At 49.0% G+C, this 15,765-nt stretch overlaps 3 protein-coding genes across 3 annotated transcripts in view; all 3 read left to right on the forward strand.

Moving 5' to 3' along the window:
- Window positions 1–324: 324 nt before the first annotated feature.
- Window positions 325–10,796, forward strand: LOC129144186 (TATA-box-binding protein-associated factor 11-like protein 5). The gene is made up of 3 exons (XM_054685401.2): window positions 325–435; window positions 3,575–3,877; window positions 10,440–10,796. The coding sequence occupies exons 1-3, from the start codon at window positions 325–327 to the stop codon at window positions 10,794–10,796; spliced, it is 771 nt and encodes a 256-aa protein (XP_054541376.2).
- Window positions 10,797–11,418: 622 nt separating this feature from the next.
- LOC134810144 (TATA-box-binding protein-associated factor 11-like protein 5) lies at window positions 11,419–14,228 on the forward strand. The gene is made up of 2 exons (XM_063811797.1): window positions 11,419–11,496; window positions 13,872–14,228. The coding sequence occupies exons 1-2, from the start codon at window positions 11,419–11,421 to the stop codon at window positions 14,226–14,228; spliced, it is 435 nt and encodes a 144-aa protein (XP_063667867.1).
- A 622-nt stretch (window positions 14,229–14,850) lies between these two features.
- The window catches only part of LOC134810145 (TATA-box-binding protein-associated factor 11-like protein 5), a 30,268-nt gene continuing 29,353 nt past the window's right edge, over window positions 14,851–15,765 (forward strand). Inside the window, exon 1 of the mRNA XM_063811798.1 lies at window positions 14,851–14,928. Coding sequence (XP_063667868.1) covers window positions 14,851–14,928 — 78 coding nt within the window. The remainder of the gene's footprint in view (window positions 14,929–15,765) is intronic.

A 15,765-nucleotide genomic window follows, 5' to 3' on the forward strand; every position in this document is an offset into this window, starting at 1 on the left:
GGGAACTCGGAAGAACCCAGGGATCAGGAAGGTGAGCTCAGGAGTGAGGATGTCATGGACCTCCCAGAAGGTGACAATGAGGCCTCAGCCTCAGCTCCTCCTGCAGCCAAAAGACGGAAAACACATACGAAAGGCAAGAAGGAGAGGAAGCCCACCGTGGACGCAGAGGAGGCTCAGAGGATGACAACCCTGCTGTCTGCCATGTCTGAGGAGCAGCTGTCCCGCTACGAAGTGTGTCGCCGGTCAGCTTTCCCGAGAGCACGCATTGCGGGTCTGATGCGGGCTATCACTGGCAGTTCGGTGTCTGAGAACGCGGCCATTGCCATGGCTGGAATAGCCAAGGTCTTTGTCGGAGAGGTGGTGGAAGAGGCCCTGGACGTGTGTGAGATGTGGGGAGAGACGACCCGGCTGCAGCCCAAGCATTTAAGGGAGGCCGTTCGCAGGTTAAAGCCCAAGGGCCTCTTCCCCAACAGCAACTGCAAAAGAATCATGTTCTAGGCCCGAGGCCAGAGGGCGGGGTCTGTTTGTGCAGGAGGAAGTACCGCGTTCATCTTCCAATGACAGGAGTGTGTGTGCTGGAGCTCCTGCATCTCAGTCCCACCTGGATTTACCCACGATCTCAGTGTCTTAAAATGTGCAGTTGCCCTTACCTGGATGAAGACAGCAGATCGTTTCATAGGAGCCTTGGCTAAATCTCTGGGCATTTTAATGGGATGTGGAGGCGTTTTTCTATGTCTTTCCAGTTGGAGGAATCAAGGTGCCTGGGCCCAGAGCATCCCGTGGACAGGCAGCTGCATTCAGAGAGGGAAGCCCTTCCCAGGAGATCTGTATGGTTTCCCGCTGAAGCCTGGTGTAGCTGTCTCTTAGCTTGTATGCTTCTGTCTGGGTTCCAGTGATTGGAGCTTGCAGAAATGTTTCCCCGATTGTTGTTCTTCTGTACCTTTTCAATGCTCATATGTATTTTTGTGAGCCATCACGAAAACAGTTAAACTGATCAACTGTTTTCCAAACTGCAGACATCGAAATGAAATCACAAAGCACTTTTTTTCCCCCTAAGTTGACTCTTCTATTCCTGCCTGCTGTGCTTTATGTCAGCAAGTGACCCTTTCCTGCATTATAATGCAATATAGTATAGATACATCATGTAAGACTAGAGAGAAACCAATTCCAAAACCGCCTTTCCTCAAGCCGCCATTTGTAACGATCATATGGGCGGTTTAAAGGACACAGAGAGAGCCCATTGATACTTCACTGTCGCTACACGTGGTGATTTTTCCAGTGCTTCCGGAGACACTGAAATTTAGTTCCAAACATTGCCTTAGAGGATTCTTGATCTTATTCATTCTACCGATGATCCGCTCAGAAAATCAAACCTGAGTACGGAGACATTGGAGAAGTCGTTAAAGTATTGGACCAAGTCGGTTCGTCACGCGTGACAAAGTTATTCCACACTCTACTTGTACATACTCTGCTTTACCTTCGTGATGGAAAAGAGTAATTTTTCGCTATAGAGGAAAAACCCGAGATTTATTATGGAATCAGCGTGAACCTCCCCAGCACAGCTCACAGATCATACGCCAAAAATTACACTGTGATTCCGTCTCAACAATTCTCGGTAGTGACCTGTGAATTGACAGCTCGTGAGGACATTCTTTAGTTTGGCTGAAACCAAAAAACCTGAAACCATCGAAACTGAAAAAAATGGAGTCTGCCAAATTCTGCCTCTTACCCTTTCAGCTACCATGCCACGTTCAACTATTGTACTTGATAAGTATTGGAAACTGAAGGTACTGATAATTTCAATAGAGTTTCACCAAAGTAGTGTTTCTTGTGAGAAAGCCATAATCTCATCAGTAATGCCTTTCTAGAAGATCCCACAGGAAAGATGAACTAGCAACTCATCCTGACAGGAAAGTAAAACTCAGGAAAAATCCTAAGGCAGAGCAGCTTCGGACTTCAGCGTGAAACTATCATAGTCTGGGCGCGGTGGCTCACGCCTATAGTCCCTTCTCTTTGGGAAGCCAAAGTGGGGCAGATCACCTGAAGTCAGCAGTTCAAGACCAGCCTGGCCAAAATGGTGAAACCTCGTCTGTACTTGAAAAGATACAAAAATTTGCCCGGCGTGGCAGCGCGCACATTTAGTCCCAGCCGCTCTGGAGGCCGAGGCAGGAGAATCCGTTGAGCCTAGGATGCCGAGGCTGCAGTGGGCTGTGATCAGGCCGCTGTAATCCAGCCTGGGGGACAGAGCGAGACTCTGTCTCAGAAATAAACAAATAAACCAAACTAAACTAAGATAAAATGACGTAAAATAAAATTGAAATAATATTTTCACGTTTCCCTCACCCAGCCCATTTTATTTTCAGAGTATTTGATAAACCGCTTGTTTCCCTGTGCGTTAGAGAGTTTTTTTCTCAGACATCGAAGTTTTCTAATGCTCAACTTCGTAAAATGTCTCATTTTTTTACTGTAAATAGTTTCTTTATTGTTGTGAAATGTGAACTTTGCGATTCTGTGAAGGAGACTGAATTCTGAAATGCCCCCTGCATTTCCCGCCCCTCAGAGACTCGCCCTGTGTCTGCCCCTCCCTTGGGTGTGGGCGGAAGCATGAATTGATGTGCCGGCCCAACTTCCTGATTAGATTAGGGCTATCCTGAACCAATGGCTGCTAAGGGCTGGGTCTAATTCAGTCATCTGAGCCCTTTGTAAGGGACGACTGAACCCCCCTGTGATTACGCTCCCCTGTGGGAGATTCCCCAGCACTGGCTGTGCACACCCAGGGAGCCTCACAGCCGAGACCTGGGCAACACGGGTAGGAGCTGAGAGCATCCTCACGGCAGCCGGCAGAACCAACAAGTGGGCCTGGGGCTCACAACCCCAAGGCATTGTTGAATTCTGCCACCAACTCGAATCGGATCGAAGCCAGACCCTTCTCGGGTGGAGGCGACGACCACACAGCCAGACCCATCCTGGAGGTCCCTCGTGTGCCTCTGAGCAGGAGGCGGTCACTTGGCCTAGCAGAACTTCTGACCTGTGAGCTGGTGTTTGTTTTAAATATCCCAAATTGGTGAGAATTCGTTCTGCATTGACCTAAAACTAACATACTCTCCTTCCACAAGTTTCTTCACATTGTGGAAGTGAGAAAATTCAGTGTGTGTGTGTTTGTGCGTGGGAAGGGGAGGCCGGGAGCCGTGTCCGGTTACGGCGGAACTGGCTCAGCAGAAGCACAGCAGCTAAAATCTTTGAAAGGTTCTCATCGCAGATCCAGAATCAAACCACCCCAGCCGGAACTTCTGCCTGTACAGCTGCTGTCACGGAGCAGGCTTGAATCTCACCCATGGAGACCGGCAGGCAAACAGGTGTGTCTGCTGAGATGCTCGCCATGCCCCGAGGTCTGAAGGGCAGCAAGAAGGATGGAATCCCTGAGGACCTAGATGGGAACTCGGAAGAACCCAGGGATCAGGAAGGTGAGCTCAGGAGTGAGGATGTCATGGACCTCCCAGAAGGTGACAATGAGGCCTCAGCCTCAGCTCCTCCTGCAGCCAAAAGACGGAAAACACATACGAAAGGCAAGAAGGAGAGGAAGCCCACCGTGGACGAAGAGGAGGCTCAGAGGATGACAACCCTGCTGTCTGCCATGTCTGAGGAGCAGCTGTCCCGCTACGAAGTGTGTCGCCGGTCAGCTTTCCCGAGAGCACGCATTGCGGGTCTGATGCGGGCTATCACTGGCAGTTCGGTGTCTGAGAACGCGGCCATTGCCATGGCTGGAATAGCCAAGGTCTTTGTCGGAGAGGTGGTGGAAGAGGCCCTGGACGTGTGTGAGATGTGGGGAGAGACGCCCCCGCTGCAGCCCAAGCATTTAAGGGAGGCCGTTCGCAGGTTAAAGCCCAAGGGCCTCTTCCCCAACAGCAACTGCAAAAGAATCATGTTCTAGGCCCGAGGCCAGAGGGCGGGGTCTGTTTGTGCAGGAAGAAGTACCGCGTTCATCTTCCAATGACAGGAGTGTGTGTGCTGGAGCTCCTGCATCTCAGTCCCACCTGGATTTACCCACGATCTCAGTGTCTTAAAATGTGCAGTTGCCCTTACCTGGATGAAGACAGCAGATCGTTTCATAGGAGCCTTGGCTAAATCTCTGGGCATTTTAATGGGATGTGGAGGTGTTTTTCTATGTCTTTCCAGTTGGAGGAATCAAGGTGCCTGGGCCCAGAGCATCCCGTGGACAGGCAGCTGCATTCAGAGAGGGAAGCCCTTCCCAGGAGATCTGTATGGTTTCCCGCTGAAGCCTGGTGTAGCTGTCTCTTAGCTTGTATGCTTCTGTCTGGGTTCCAGTGATTGGAGCTTGCAGAAATGTTTCCCCGATTGTTGTTCTTCTGTACCTTTTCAATGCTCATATGTATTTTTGTGAGCCATCACTAAAACAGTTAAACTGATCAACTGTTTTCCAAACTGCAGACATCGAAATGAAATCACAAAGCACTTTTTTTCCCCCTAAGTTGACTCTTCTATTCCTGCCTGCTGTGCTTTATGTCAGCAAGTGACCCTTTCCTGCATTATAATGCAATATAGTATAGATACATCATGTAAGACTAGAGAGAAACCAATTCCAAAACCGCCTTTCCTCAAGCCGCCATTTGTAACGATCATATGGGCGGTTTAAAGGACACAGAGAGAGCCCATTGATACTTCACTGTCGCTACACGTGGTGATTTTTCCAGTGCTTCCGGAGACACTGAAATTTAGTTCCAAACATTGCCTTAGAGGATTCTTGATCTTATTCATTCTACCGATGATCCGCTCAGAAAATCAAACCTGAGTACGGAGACATTGGAGAAGTCGTTAAAGTATTGGACCAAGTCGGTTCGTCACGCGTGACAAAGTTATTCCACACTCTACTTGTACATACTCTGCTTTACCTTCGTGATGGAAAAGAGTAATTTTTCGCTATAGAGTAAAAACCCGAGATTTATTATGGAATCAGCGTGAACCTCCCCAGCACAGCTCACAGATCATACGCCAAAAATTACACTGTGATTCCGTCTCAACAATTCTCTGTAGTGACCTGTGAATTGACAGCTCGTGAGGACATTCTTTTGTTTGGCTGAAACCAAAAAACCTGAAACCATCGAAACTGAAAAAAATGGAGTCTGCCAAATTCTGCCTCTTACCCTTTCAGCTACCATGCCACGTTCAACTATTGTACTTGATAAGTATTGGAAACTGAAGGTACTGATAATTTCAATAGAGTTTCACCAAAGTAGTATTTCTTGTGAGAAAGCCATAATCTCATCAGTAATGCCTTTCTAGAAGATCCCACAGGAAAGATGAACTAGCAACTCATCCTGACAGGAAAGTAAAACTCAGGAAAAATCCTAAGGCAGAGCAGCTTCGGACTTCAGCGTGAAACTATCATAGTCTGGGCGCGGTGGCTCACGCCTATAGTCCCTTCTCTTTGGGAAGCCAAAGTGGGGCAGATCACCTGAAGTCAGCAGTTCAAGACCAGCCTGGCCAAAATGGTGAAACCTCGTCTGTACTTGAAAAGATACAAAAATTTGCCCGGCGTGGCAGCGCGCACATTTAGTCCCAGCCGCTCTGGAGGCCGAGGCAGGAGAATCCGTTGAGCCTAGGATGCCGAGGCTGCAGTGGGCTGTGATCAGGCCGCTGTAATCCAGCCTGGGGGACAGAGCGAGACTCTGTCTCAGAAATAAACAAATAAACCAAACTAAACTAAGATAAAATGACGTAAAATAAAATTGAAATAATATTTTCACGTTTCCCTCCCCCAGCCCATTTTATTTTCAGAGTATTTGATAAACCGCTTGTTTCCCTGTGCGTTAGAGAGTTTTTTTCTCAGACATCGAAGTTTTCTAATGCTCAACTTCGTAAAATGTCTCATTTTTTTACTGTAAATAGTTTCTTTATTGTTGTGAAATGTGAACTTTGCGATTCTGTGAAGGAGACTGAATTCTGAAATGCCCCCTGCATTTCCCGCCCCTCAGAGACTCGCCCTGTGTCTGCCCCTCCCTTGGGTGTGGGCGGAAGCATGAATTGATGTGCCGGCCCAACTTCCTGATTAGATTAGGGCTATCCTGAACCAATGGCTGCTAAGGGCTGGGTCTAATTCAGTCATCTGAGCCCTTTGTAAGGGACGACTGAACCCCCCTGTGATTACGCTCCCCTGTGGGAGATTCCCCAGCACTGGCTGTGCACACCCAGGGAGCCTCACAGCCGAGACCTGGGCAACACGGGTAGGAGCTGAGAGCATCCTCACGGCAGCCGGCAGAACCAACAAGTGGGCCTGGGGCTCACAACCCCAAGGCATTGTTGAATTCTGCCACCAACTCGAATCGGATCGAAGCCAGACCCTTCTCGGGTGGAGGCGACGACCACACAGCCAGACCCATCCTGGAGGTCCCTCGTGTGCCTCTGAGCAGGAGGCGGTCACTTGGCCTAGCAGAACTTCTGACCTGTGAGCTGGTGTTTGTTTTAAATATCCCAAATTGGTGAGAATTCGTTCTGCATTGACCTAAAACTAACATACTCTCCTTCCACAAGTTTCTTCACATTGTGGAAGTGAGAAAATTCAGTGTGTGTGTGTTTGTGCGTGGGAAGGGGAGGCCGGGAGCCGTGTCCGGTTACGGCGGAACTGGCTCAGCAGAAGCACAGCAGCTAAAATCTTTGAAAGGTTCTCATCGCAGATCCAGAATCAAACCACCCCAGCCGGAACTTCTGCCTGTACAGCTGCTGTCACGGAGCAGGCTTGAATCTCACCCATGGAGACCGGCAGGCAAACAGGTGTGTCTGCTGAGATGCTCGCCATGCCCCGAGGTCTGAAGGGCAGCAAGAAGGATGGAATCCCTGAGGAGCTAGATGGGAACTCGGAAGAACCCAGGGATCAGGAAGGTGAGCTCAGGAGTGAGGATGTCATGGACCTCCCAGAAGGTGACAATGAGGCCTCAGCCTCAGCTCCTCCTGCAGCCAAAAGACGGAAAACACATACGAAAGGCAAGAAGGAGAGGAAGCCCACCGTGGATGCAGAGGAGGCTCAGAGGATGACAACCCTGCTGTCTGCCATGTCTGAGGAGCAGCTGTCCCGCTACGAAGTGTGTCGCCGGTCAGCTTTCCCGAGAGCACGCATTGCGGGTCTGATGCGGGCTATCACTGGCAGTTCGGTGTCTGAGAACGCGGCCATTGCCATGGCTGGAATAGCCAAGGTCTTTGTCGGAGAGGTGGTGGAAGAGGCCCTGGACGTGTGTGAGATGTGGGGAGAGACGCCCCCGCTGCAGCCCAAGCATTTAAGGGAGGCCGTTCGCAGGTTAAAGCCCAAGGGCCTCTTCCCCAAAAGCAACTGCAAAAGAATCATGTTCTAGGCCCGAGGCCAGAGGGCGGGGTCTGTTTGTGCAGGAGGAAGTACCGCGTTCATCTTCCAATGACAGGAGTGTGTGTGCTGGAGCTCCTGCATCTCAGTCCCACCTGGATTTACCCACGATCTCACTGTCTTAAAATGTGCAGTTGCCCTTACCTGGATGAAGACAGCAGATCGTTTCATAGGAGCCTTGGCTAAATCTCTGGGCATTTTAATGGGATGTGGAGGCGTTTTTCTATGTCTTTCCAGTTGGAGGAATCAAGGTGCCTGGGCCCAGAGCATCCCGTGGACAGGCAGCTGTATTCAGAGAGGGAAGCCCTTCCCAGGAGATCTGTATGGTTTCCCGCTGAAGCCTGGTGTAGTTGTCTCTTAGCTTGTATGCTTCTGTCTGGGTTCCAGTGATTGGAGCTTGCAGAAATGTTTCCCCGATTGTTGTTCTTCTGTACCTTTTCAATGCTCATATGTATTTTTGTGAGCCATCACGAAAACAGCTAAACTGATCAACTGTTTTCCAAACTGCAGACATCAAAATGAAATCACAAAGCACTTTTTTTCCCCCTAAGTTGACTCTTCTATTCCTGCCTGCTGTGCTTTATGTCAGCAAGTGACCCTTTCCTGCATTATAATGCAATATAGTATAGATACATCATGTAAGACTAGAGAGAAACCAATTCCAAAACCGCCTTTCCTCAAGCCGCCATTTGTAACGATCATATGGGCGGTTTAAAGGACACAGAGAGAGCCCATTGATACTTCACTGTCGCTACACGTGGTGATTTTTCCAGTGCTTCCGGAGACACTGAAATTTAGTTCCAAACATTGCCTTAGAGGATTCTTGATTTTATTCATTCTACCGATGATCCGCTCAGAAAATCAAACCTGAGTACGGAGACATTGGAGAAGTCGTTAAAGTATTGGACCAAGTCGGTTCGTCACGCGTGACAAAGTTATTCCACACTCTACTTGTACATACTCTGCTTTACCTTCGTGATGGAAAAGAGTAATTTCTCGCTATAGAGTAAAAACCCGAGATTTATTATGGAATCAGCGTGAACCTCCCCAGCACAGCTCACAGATCATACGCCAAAAATTACACTGTGATTCCGTCTCAACAATTCTCTGTAGTGACCTGTGAATTGACAGCTCGTGAGGACATTCTTTAGTTTGGCTGAATCCAAAAAACCTGAAACCATCGAAACTGAAAAAAATGGAGTCTGCCAAATTCTGCCTCTTACCCTTTCAGCTACCATGCCACGTTCAACTATTGTACTTGATAAGTATTGGAAACTGAAGGTACTGATAATTTCAATAGAGTTTCATCAAAGTAGTATTTCTTTTGAGAAAGCCATAATCTCATCAGTAATGCCTTTCTAGAAGATCCCACAGGAAAGATGAACTAGCAACTCATCCTGACAGGAAAGTAAAACTCAGGAAAAATCCTAAGGCAGAGCAGCTTCGGCCTTCAGCGTGAAACTATCATAGTCTGGGCGCGGTGGCTCACGCCTATAGTCCCTTCTCTTTGGGAAGCCAAAGTGGGGCAGATCACCTGAAGTCAGCAGTTCAAGACCAGCCTGGCCAAAATGGTGAAACCTCGTCTGTACTTGAAAAGATACAAAAATTTGCCCGGCGTGGCAGCGCGCACATTTAGTCCCAGCCGCTCTGGAGGCCGAGGCAGGAGAATCCGTTGAGCCTAGGATGCCGAGGCTGCAGTGGGCTGTGATCAGGCCGCTGTAATCCAGCCTGGGGGACAGAGCGAGACTCTGTCTCAGAAATAAACAAATAAACCAAACTAAACTAAGATAAAATGACGTAAAATAAAATTGAAATAATATTTTCACGTTTCCCTCCCCCAGCCCATTTTATTTTCAGAGTATTTGATAAACCGCTTGTTTCCCTGTGCGTTAGAGAGTTTTTTTCTCAGACATCGATGTTTTCTAATGCTCAACTTCGTAAAATGTCTCATTTTTTACTGTAAATAGTTTCTTTATTGTTGTGAAATGTGAACTTTGCGATTCTGTGAAGGAGACTGAATTCTGAAATGCCCCCTGCATTTCCCGCCCCTCAGAGACTCGCCCTGTGTCTGCCCCTCCCTTGGGTGTGGGCGGAAGCATGAATTGATGTGCCGGCCCAACTTCCTGATTAGATTAGGGCTATCCTGAACCAATGGCTGCTAAGGGCTGGGTCTAATTCAGTCATCTGAGCCCTTTGTAAGGGACGACTGAACCCCCCTGTGATTACGCTCCCCTGTGGGAGATTCCCCAGCACTGGCTGTGCACACCCAGGGAGCCTCACAGCCGAGACCTGGGCAACACGGGTAGGAGCTGAGAGCATCCTCACGGCAGCCGGCAGAACCAACAAGTGGGCCTGGGGCTCACAACCCCAAGGCATTGTTGAATTCTGCCACCAACTCGAATCGGATCGAAGCCAGACCCTTCTCGGGTGGAGGCGACGACCACACAGCCAGACCCATCCTGGAGGTCCCTCGTGTGCCTCTGAGCAGGAGGCGGTCACTTGGCCTAGCAGAACTTCTGACCTGTGAGCTGGTGTTTGTTTTAAATATCCCAAATTGGTGAGAATTCGTTCTGCATTGACCTAAAACTAACATACTCTCCTTCCACAAGTTTCTTCACATTGTGGAAGTGAGAAAATTCAGTGTGTGTGTGTTTGTGCGTGGGAAGGGGAGGCCGGGAGCCGTGTCCGGTTACGGCGGAACTGGCTCAGCAGAAGCACAGCAGCTAAAATCTTTGAAAGGTTCTCATCGCAGATCCAGAATCAAACCACCCCAGCCGGAACTTCTGCCTGTACAGCTGCTGTCACGGAGCAGGCTTGAATCTCACCCATGGAGACCGGCAGGCAAACAGGTGTGTCTGCTGAGATGCTCGCCATGCCCCGAGGTCTGAAGGGCAGCAAGAAGGATGGAATCCCTGAGGAGCTAGATGGGAACTCGGAAGAACCCAGGGATCAGGAAGGTGAGCTCAGGAGTGAGGATGTCATGGACCTCCCAGAAGGTGACAATGAGGCCTCAGCCTCAGCTCCTCCTGCAGCCAAAAGACGGAAAACACATACGAAAGGCAAGAAGGAGAGGAAGCCCACCGTGGATGCAGAGGAGGCTCAGAGGATGACAACCCTGCTGTCTGCCATGTCTGAGGAGCAGCTGTCCCGCTACGAAGTGTGTCGCCGGTCAGCTTTCCCGAGAGCACGCATTGCGGGTCTGATGCGGGCTATCACTGGCAGTTCGGTGTCTGAGAACGCGGCCATTGCCATGGCTGGAATAGCCAAGGTCTTTGTCGGAGAGGTGGTGGAAGAGGCCCTGGACGTGTGTGAGATGTGGGGAGAGACGCCCCCGCTGCAGCCCAAGCATTTAAGGGAGGCCGTTCGCAGGTTAAAGCCCAAGGGCCTCTTCCCCAACAGCAACTGCAAAAGAATCATGTTCTAGGCCCGAGGCCAGAGGGCGGGGTCTGTTTGTGCAGGAGGAAGTGCCGCGTTCATCTTCCAATGACAGGAGTGTGTGTGCTGGAGCTCCTGCGTCTCAGTCCCACCTGGATTTACCCACGATCTCAGTGTCTTAAAATGTGCAGTTGCCCTTACCTGGATGAAGACAGCAGATCGTTTCATAGGAGCCTTGGCTAAATCTCTGGGCATTTTAATGGGATGTGGAGGCGTTTTTCTATGTCTTTCCAGTTGGAGGAATCAAGGTGCCTGGGCCCAGAGCATCCCGTGGACAGGCAGCTTCATTCAGAGAGGGAAGCCCTTCCCAGGAGATCTGTATGGTTTCCCGCTGAAGCCTGGTGTAGCTGTCTCTTAGCTTGTATGCTTCTGTCTGGGTTCCAGTGATTGGAGCTTGCAGAAATGTTTCCCCGATTGTTGTTCTTCTGTACCTTTTCAATGCTCATATGTATTTTTGTGAGCCATCACGAAAACAGCTAAACTGATCAACTGTTTTCCAAACTGCAGACATCGAAATGAAATCACAAAGCACTTTTCTTCCCCCCTAAGTTGACTCTTCTATTCCTGCCTGCTGTGCTTTATGTCAGCAAGTGACCCTTTCCTGCATTATAATGCAATATAGTATAGATACATCATGTAAGACTAGAGAGAAACCAATTCCAAAACCGCCTTTCCTCAAGCCGCCATTTGTAAGGATCATATGGGGGTTTAAAGGACACAGAGAGAGCCCATTGATACTTCACTGTCGCTACACGTGGTGATTTTTCCAGTGCTTCCGGAGACACTGAAATTTAGTTCCAAACATTGCCTTAGAGGATTCTTGATTTTATTCATTCTACCGATGATCCGCTCAGAAAATCAAACCTGAGTACGGAGACATTGGAGAAGTCGTTAAAGTATTGGACCAAGTCGGTTCGTCACGCGTGACAAAGTTATTCCACACTCTACTTGTACATACTCTGCTTTACCTTCGTGATGGAAAAGAGTAATTTCTCGCTATAGAGTAAAAACCCGAGATTTATTATGGAATCAGCGTGAACCTCCCCAGCACAGCTCACAGATCATACGCCAAAAATTACACTGTGATTCCGTCTCAACAATTCTCTGTAGTGACCTGTGAATTGACAGCTCGTGAGGACATTCTTTAGTTTGGCTGAATCCAAAAAACCTGAAACCATCGAAACTGAAAAAAATGGAGTCTGCCAAATTCTGCCTCTTACCCTTTCAGCTACCATGCCACGTTCAACTATTGTACTTGATAAGTATTGGAAACTGAAGGTACTGATAATTTCAATAGAGTTTCATCAAAGTAGTATTTCTTTTGAGAAAGCCATAATCTCATCAGTAATGCCTTTCTAGAAGATCCCACAGGAAAGATGAACTAGCAACTCATCCTGACAGGAAAGTAAAACTCAGGAAAAATCCTAAGGCAGAGCAGCTTCGGCCTTCAGCGTGAAACTATCATAGTCTGGGCGCGGTGGCTCACGCCTATAGTCCCTTCTCTTTGGGAAGCCAAAGTGGGGCAGATCACCTGAAGTCAGCAGTTCAAGACCAGCCTGGCCAAAATGGTGAAACCTCGTCTGTACTTGAAAAGATACAAAAATTTGCCCGGCGTGGCAGCGCGCACATTTAGTCCCAGCCGCTCTGGAGGCCGAGGCAGGAGAATCCGTTGAGCCTAGGATGCCGAGGCTGCAGTGGGCTGTGATCAGGCCGCTGTAATCCAGCCTGGGGGACAGAGCGAGACTCTGTCTCAGAAATAAACAAATAAACCAAACTAAACTAAGATAAAATGACGTAAAATAAAATTGAAATAATATTTTCACGTTTCCCTCCCCCAGCCCATTTTATTTTCAGAGTATTTGATAAACCGCTTGTTTCCCTGTGCGTTAGAGAGTTTTTTTCTCAGACATCGATGTTTTCTAATGCTCAACTTCGTAAAATGTCTCATTTTTTACTGTAAATAGTTTCTTTATTGTTGTGAAATGTGAACTTTGCGATTCTGTGAAGGAGACTGAATTCTGAAATGCCCCCTGCATTTCCCGCCCCTCAGAGACTCGCCCTGTGTCTGCCCCTCCCTTGGGTGTGGGCGGAAGCATGAATTGATGTGCCGGCCCAACTTCCTGATTAGATTAGGGCTATCCTGAACCAATGGCTGCTAAGGGCTGGGTCTAATTCAGTCATCTGAGCCCTTTGTAAGGGACGACTGAACCCCCCTGTGATTACGCTCCCCTGTGGGAGATTCCCCAGCACTGGCTGTGCACACCCAGGGAGCCTCACAGCCGAGACCTGGGCAACACGGGTAGGAGCTGAGAGCATCCTCACGGCAGCCGGCAGAACCAACAAGTGGGCCTGGGGCTCACAACCCCAAGGCATTGTTGAATTCTGCCACCAACTCGAATCGGATCGAAGCCAGACCCTTCTCGGGTGGAGGCGACGACCACACAGCCAGACCCATCCTGGAGGTCCCTCGTGTGCCTCTGAGCAGGAGGCGGTCACTTGGCCTAGCAGAACTTCTGACCTGTGAGCTGGTGTTTGTTTTAAATATCCCAAATTGGTGAGAATTCGTTCTGCATTGACCTAAAACTAACATACTCTCCTTCCACAAGTTTCTTCACATTGTGGAAGTGAGAAAATTCAGTGTGTGTGTGTTTGTGCGTGGGAAGGGGAGGCCGGGAGCCGTGTCCGGTTACGGCGGAACTGGCTCAGCAGAAGCACAGCAGCTAAAATCTTTGAAAGGTTCTCATCGCAGATCCAGAATCAAACCACCCCAGCCGGAACTTCTGCCTGTACAGCTGCTGTCACGGAGCAGGCTTGAATCTCACCCATGGAGACCGGCAGGCAAACAGGTGTGTCTGCTGAGATGCTCGCCATGCCCCGAGGTCTGAAGGGCAGCAAGAAGGATGGAATCCCTGAGGAGCTAGATGGGAACTCGGAAGAACCCAGGGATCAGGAAGGTGAGCTCAGGAGTGAGGATGTCATGGACCTCCCAGAAGGTGACAATGAGGCCTCAGCCTCAGCTCCTCCTGCAGCCAAAAGACGGAAAACACATACGAAAGGCAAGAAGGAGAGGAAGCCCACCGTGGATGCAGAGGAGGCTCAGAGGATGACAACCCTGCTGTCTGCCATGTCTGAGGAGCAGCTGTCCCGCTACGAAGTGTGTCGCCGGTCAGCTTTCCCGAGAGCACGCATTGCGGGTCTGATGCGGGCTATCACTGGCAGTTCGGTGTCTGAGAACGCGGCCATTGCCATGGCTGGAATAGCCAAGGTCTTTGTCGGAGAGGTGGTGGAAGAGGCCCTGGACGTGTGTGAGATGTGGGGAGAGACGCCCCCGCTGCAGCCCAAGCATTTAAGGGAGGCCGTTCGCAGGTTAAAGCCCAAGGGCCTCTTCCCCAACAGCAACTGCAAAAGAATCATGTTCTAGGCCCGAGGCCAGAGGGCGGGGTCTGTTTGTGCAGGAGGAAGTGCCGCGTTCATCTTCCAATGACAGGAGTGTGTGTGCTGGAGCTCCTGCGTCTCAGTCCCACCTGGATTTACCCACGATCTCAGTGTCTTAAAATGTGCAGTTGCCCTTACCTGGATGAAGACAGCAGATCGTTTCATAGGAGCCTTGGCTAAATCTCTGGGCATTTTAATGGGATGTGGAGGCGTTTTTCTATGTCTTTCCAGTTGGAGGAATCAAGGTGCCTGGGCCCAGAGCATCCCGTGGACAGGCAGCTGCATTCAGAGAGGGAAGCCCTTCCCAGGAGATCTGTATGGTTTCCCGCTGAAGCCTGGTGTAGCTGTCTCTTAGCTTGTATGCTTCTGTCTGGGTTCCAGTGATTGGAGCTTGCAGAAATGTTTCCCCGATTGTTGTTCTTCTGTACCTTTTCAATGCTCATATGTATTTTTGTGAGCCATCACGAAAACAGCTAAACTGATCAACTGTTTTCCAAACTGCAGACATCGAAATGAAATCACAAAGCACTTTTCTTCCCCCCTAAGTTGACTCTTCTATTCCTGCCTGCTGTGCTTTATGTCAGCAAGTGACCCTTTCCTGCATTATAATGCAATATAGTATAGATACATCATGTAAGACTAGAGAGAAACCAATTCCAAAACCGCCTTTCCTCAAGCCGCCATTTGTAAGGATCATATGGGGGTTTAAAGGACACAGAGAGAGCCCATTGATACTTCACTGTCGCTACACGTGGTGATTTTTCCAGTGCTTCCGGAGACACTGAAATTTAGTTCCAAACATTGCCTTAGAGGATTCTTGATTTTATTCATTCTACCGATGATCCGCTCAGAAAATCAAACCTGAGTACGGAGACATTGGAGAAGTCGTTAAAGTATTGGACCAAGTCGGTTCGTCACGCGTGACAAAGTTATTCCACACTCTACTTGTACATACTCTGCTTTACCTTCGTGATGGAAAAGAGTAATTTCTCGCTATAGAGTAAAAACCCGAGATTTATTATGGAATCAGCGTGAACCTCCCCAGCACAGCTCACAGATCATACGCCAAAAATTACACTGTGATTCCGTCTCAACAATTCTCTGTAGTGACCTGTGAATTGACAGCTCGTGAGGACATTCTTTAGTTTGGCTGAATCCAAAAAACCTGAAACCATCGAAACTGAAAAAAATGGAGTCTGCCAAATTCTGCCTCTTACCCTTTCAGCTACCATGCCACGTTCAACTATTGTACTTGATAAGTATTGGAAACTGAAGGTACTGATAATTTCAATAGAGTTTCATCAAAGTAGTATTTCTTTTGAGAAAGCCATAATCTCATCAGTAATGCCTTTCTAGAAGATCCCACAGGAAAGATGAACTAGCAACTCATCCTGACAGGAAAGTAAAACTCAGGAAAAATCGTAAGGCAGAGCAGCTTCGGCCTTCAGCGTGAAACTATCATAGTCTGGGCGCGGTGGCTCACGCCTATAGTCCCTTCTCTTTGGGAAGCCAAAGTGGGGCAG

Source organism: Pan troglodytes, chromosome 4 (assembly GCF_028858775.2).
Source record: "Pan troglodytes isolate AG18354 chromosome 4, NHGRI_mPanTro3-v2.0_pri, whole genome shotgun sequence".
Lineage (NCBI taxonomy): Eukaryota > Metazoa > Chordata > Mammalia > Primates > Hominidae > Pan > Pan troglodytes.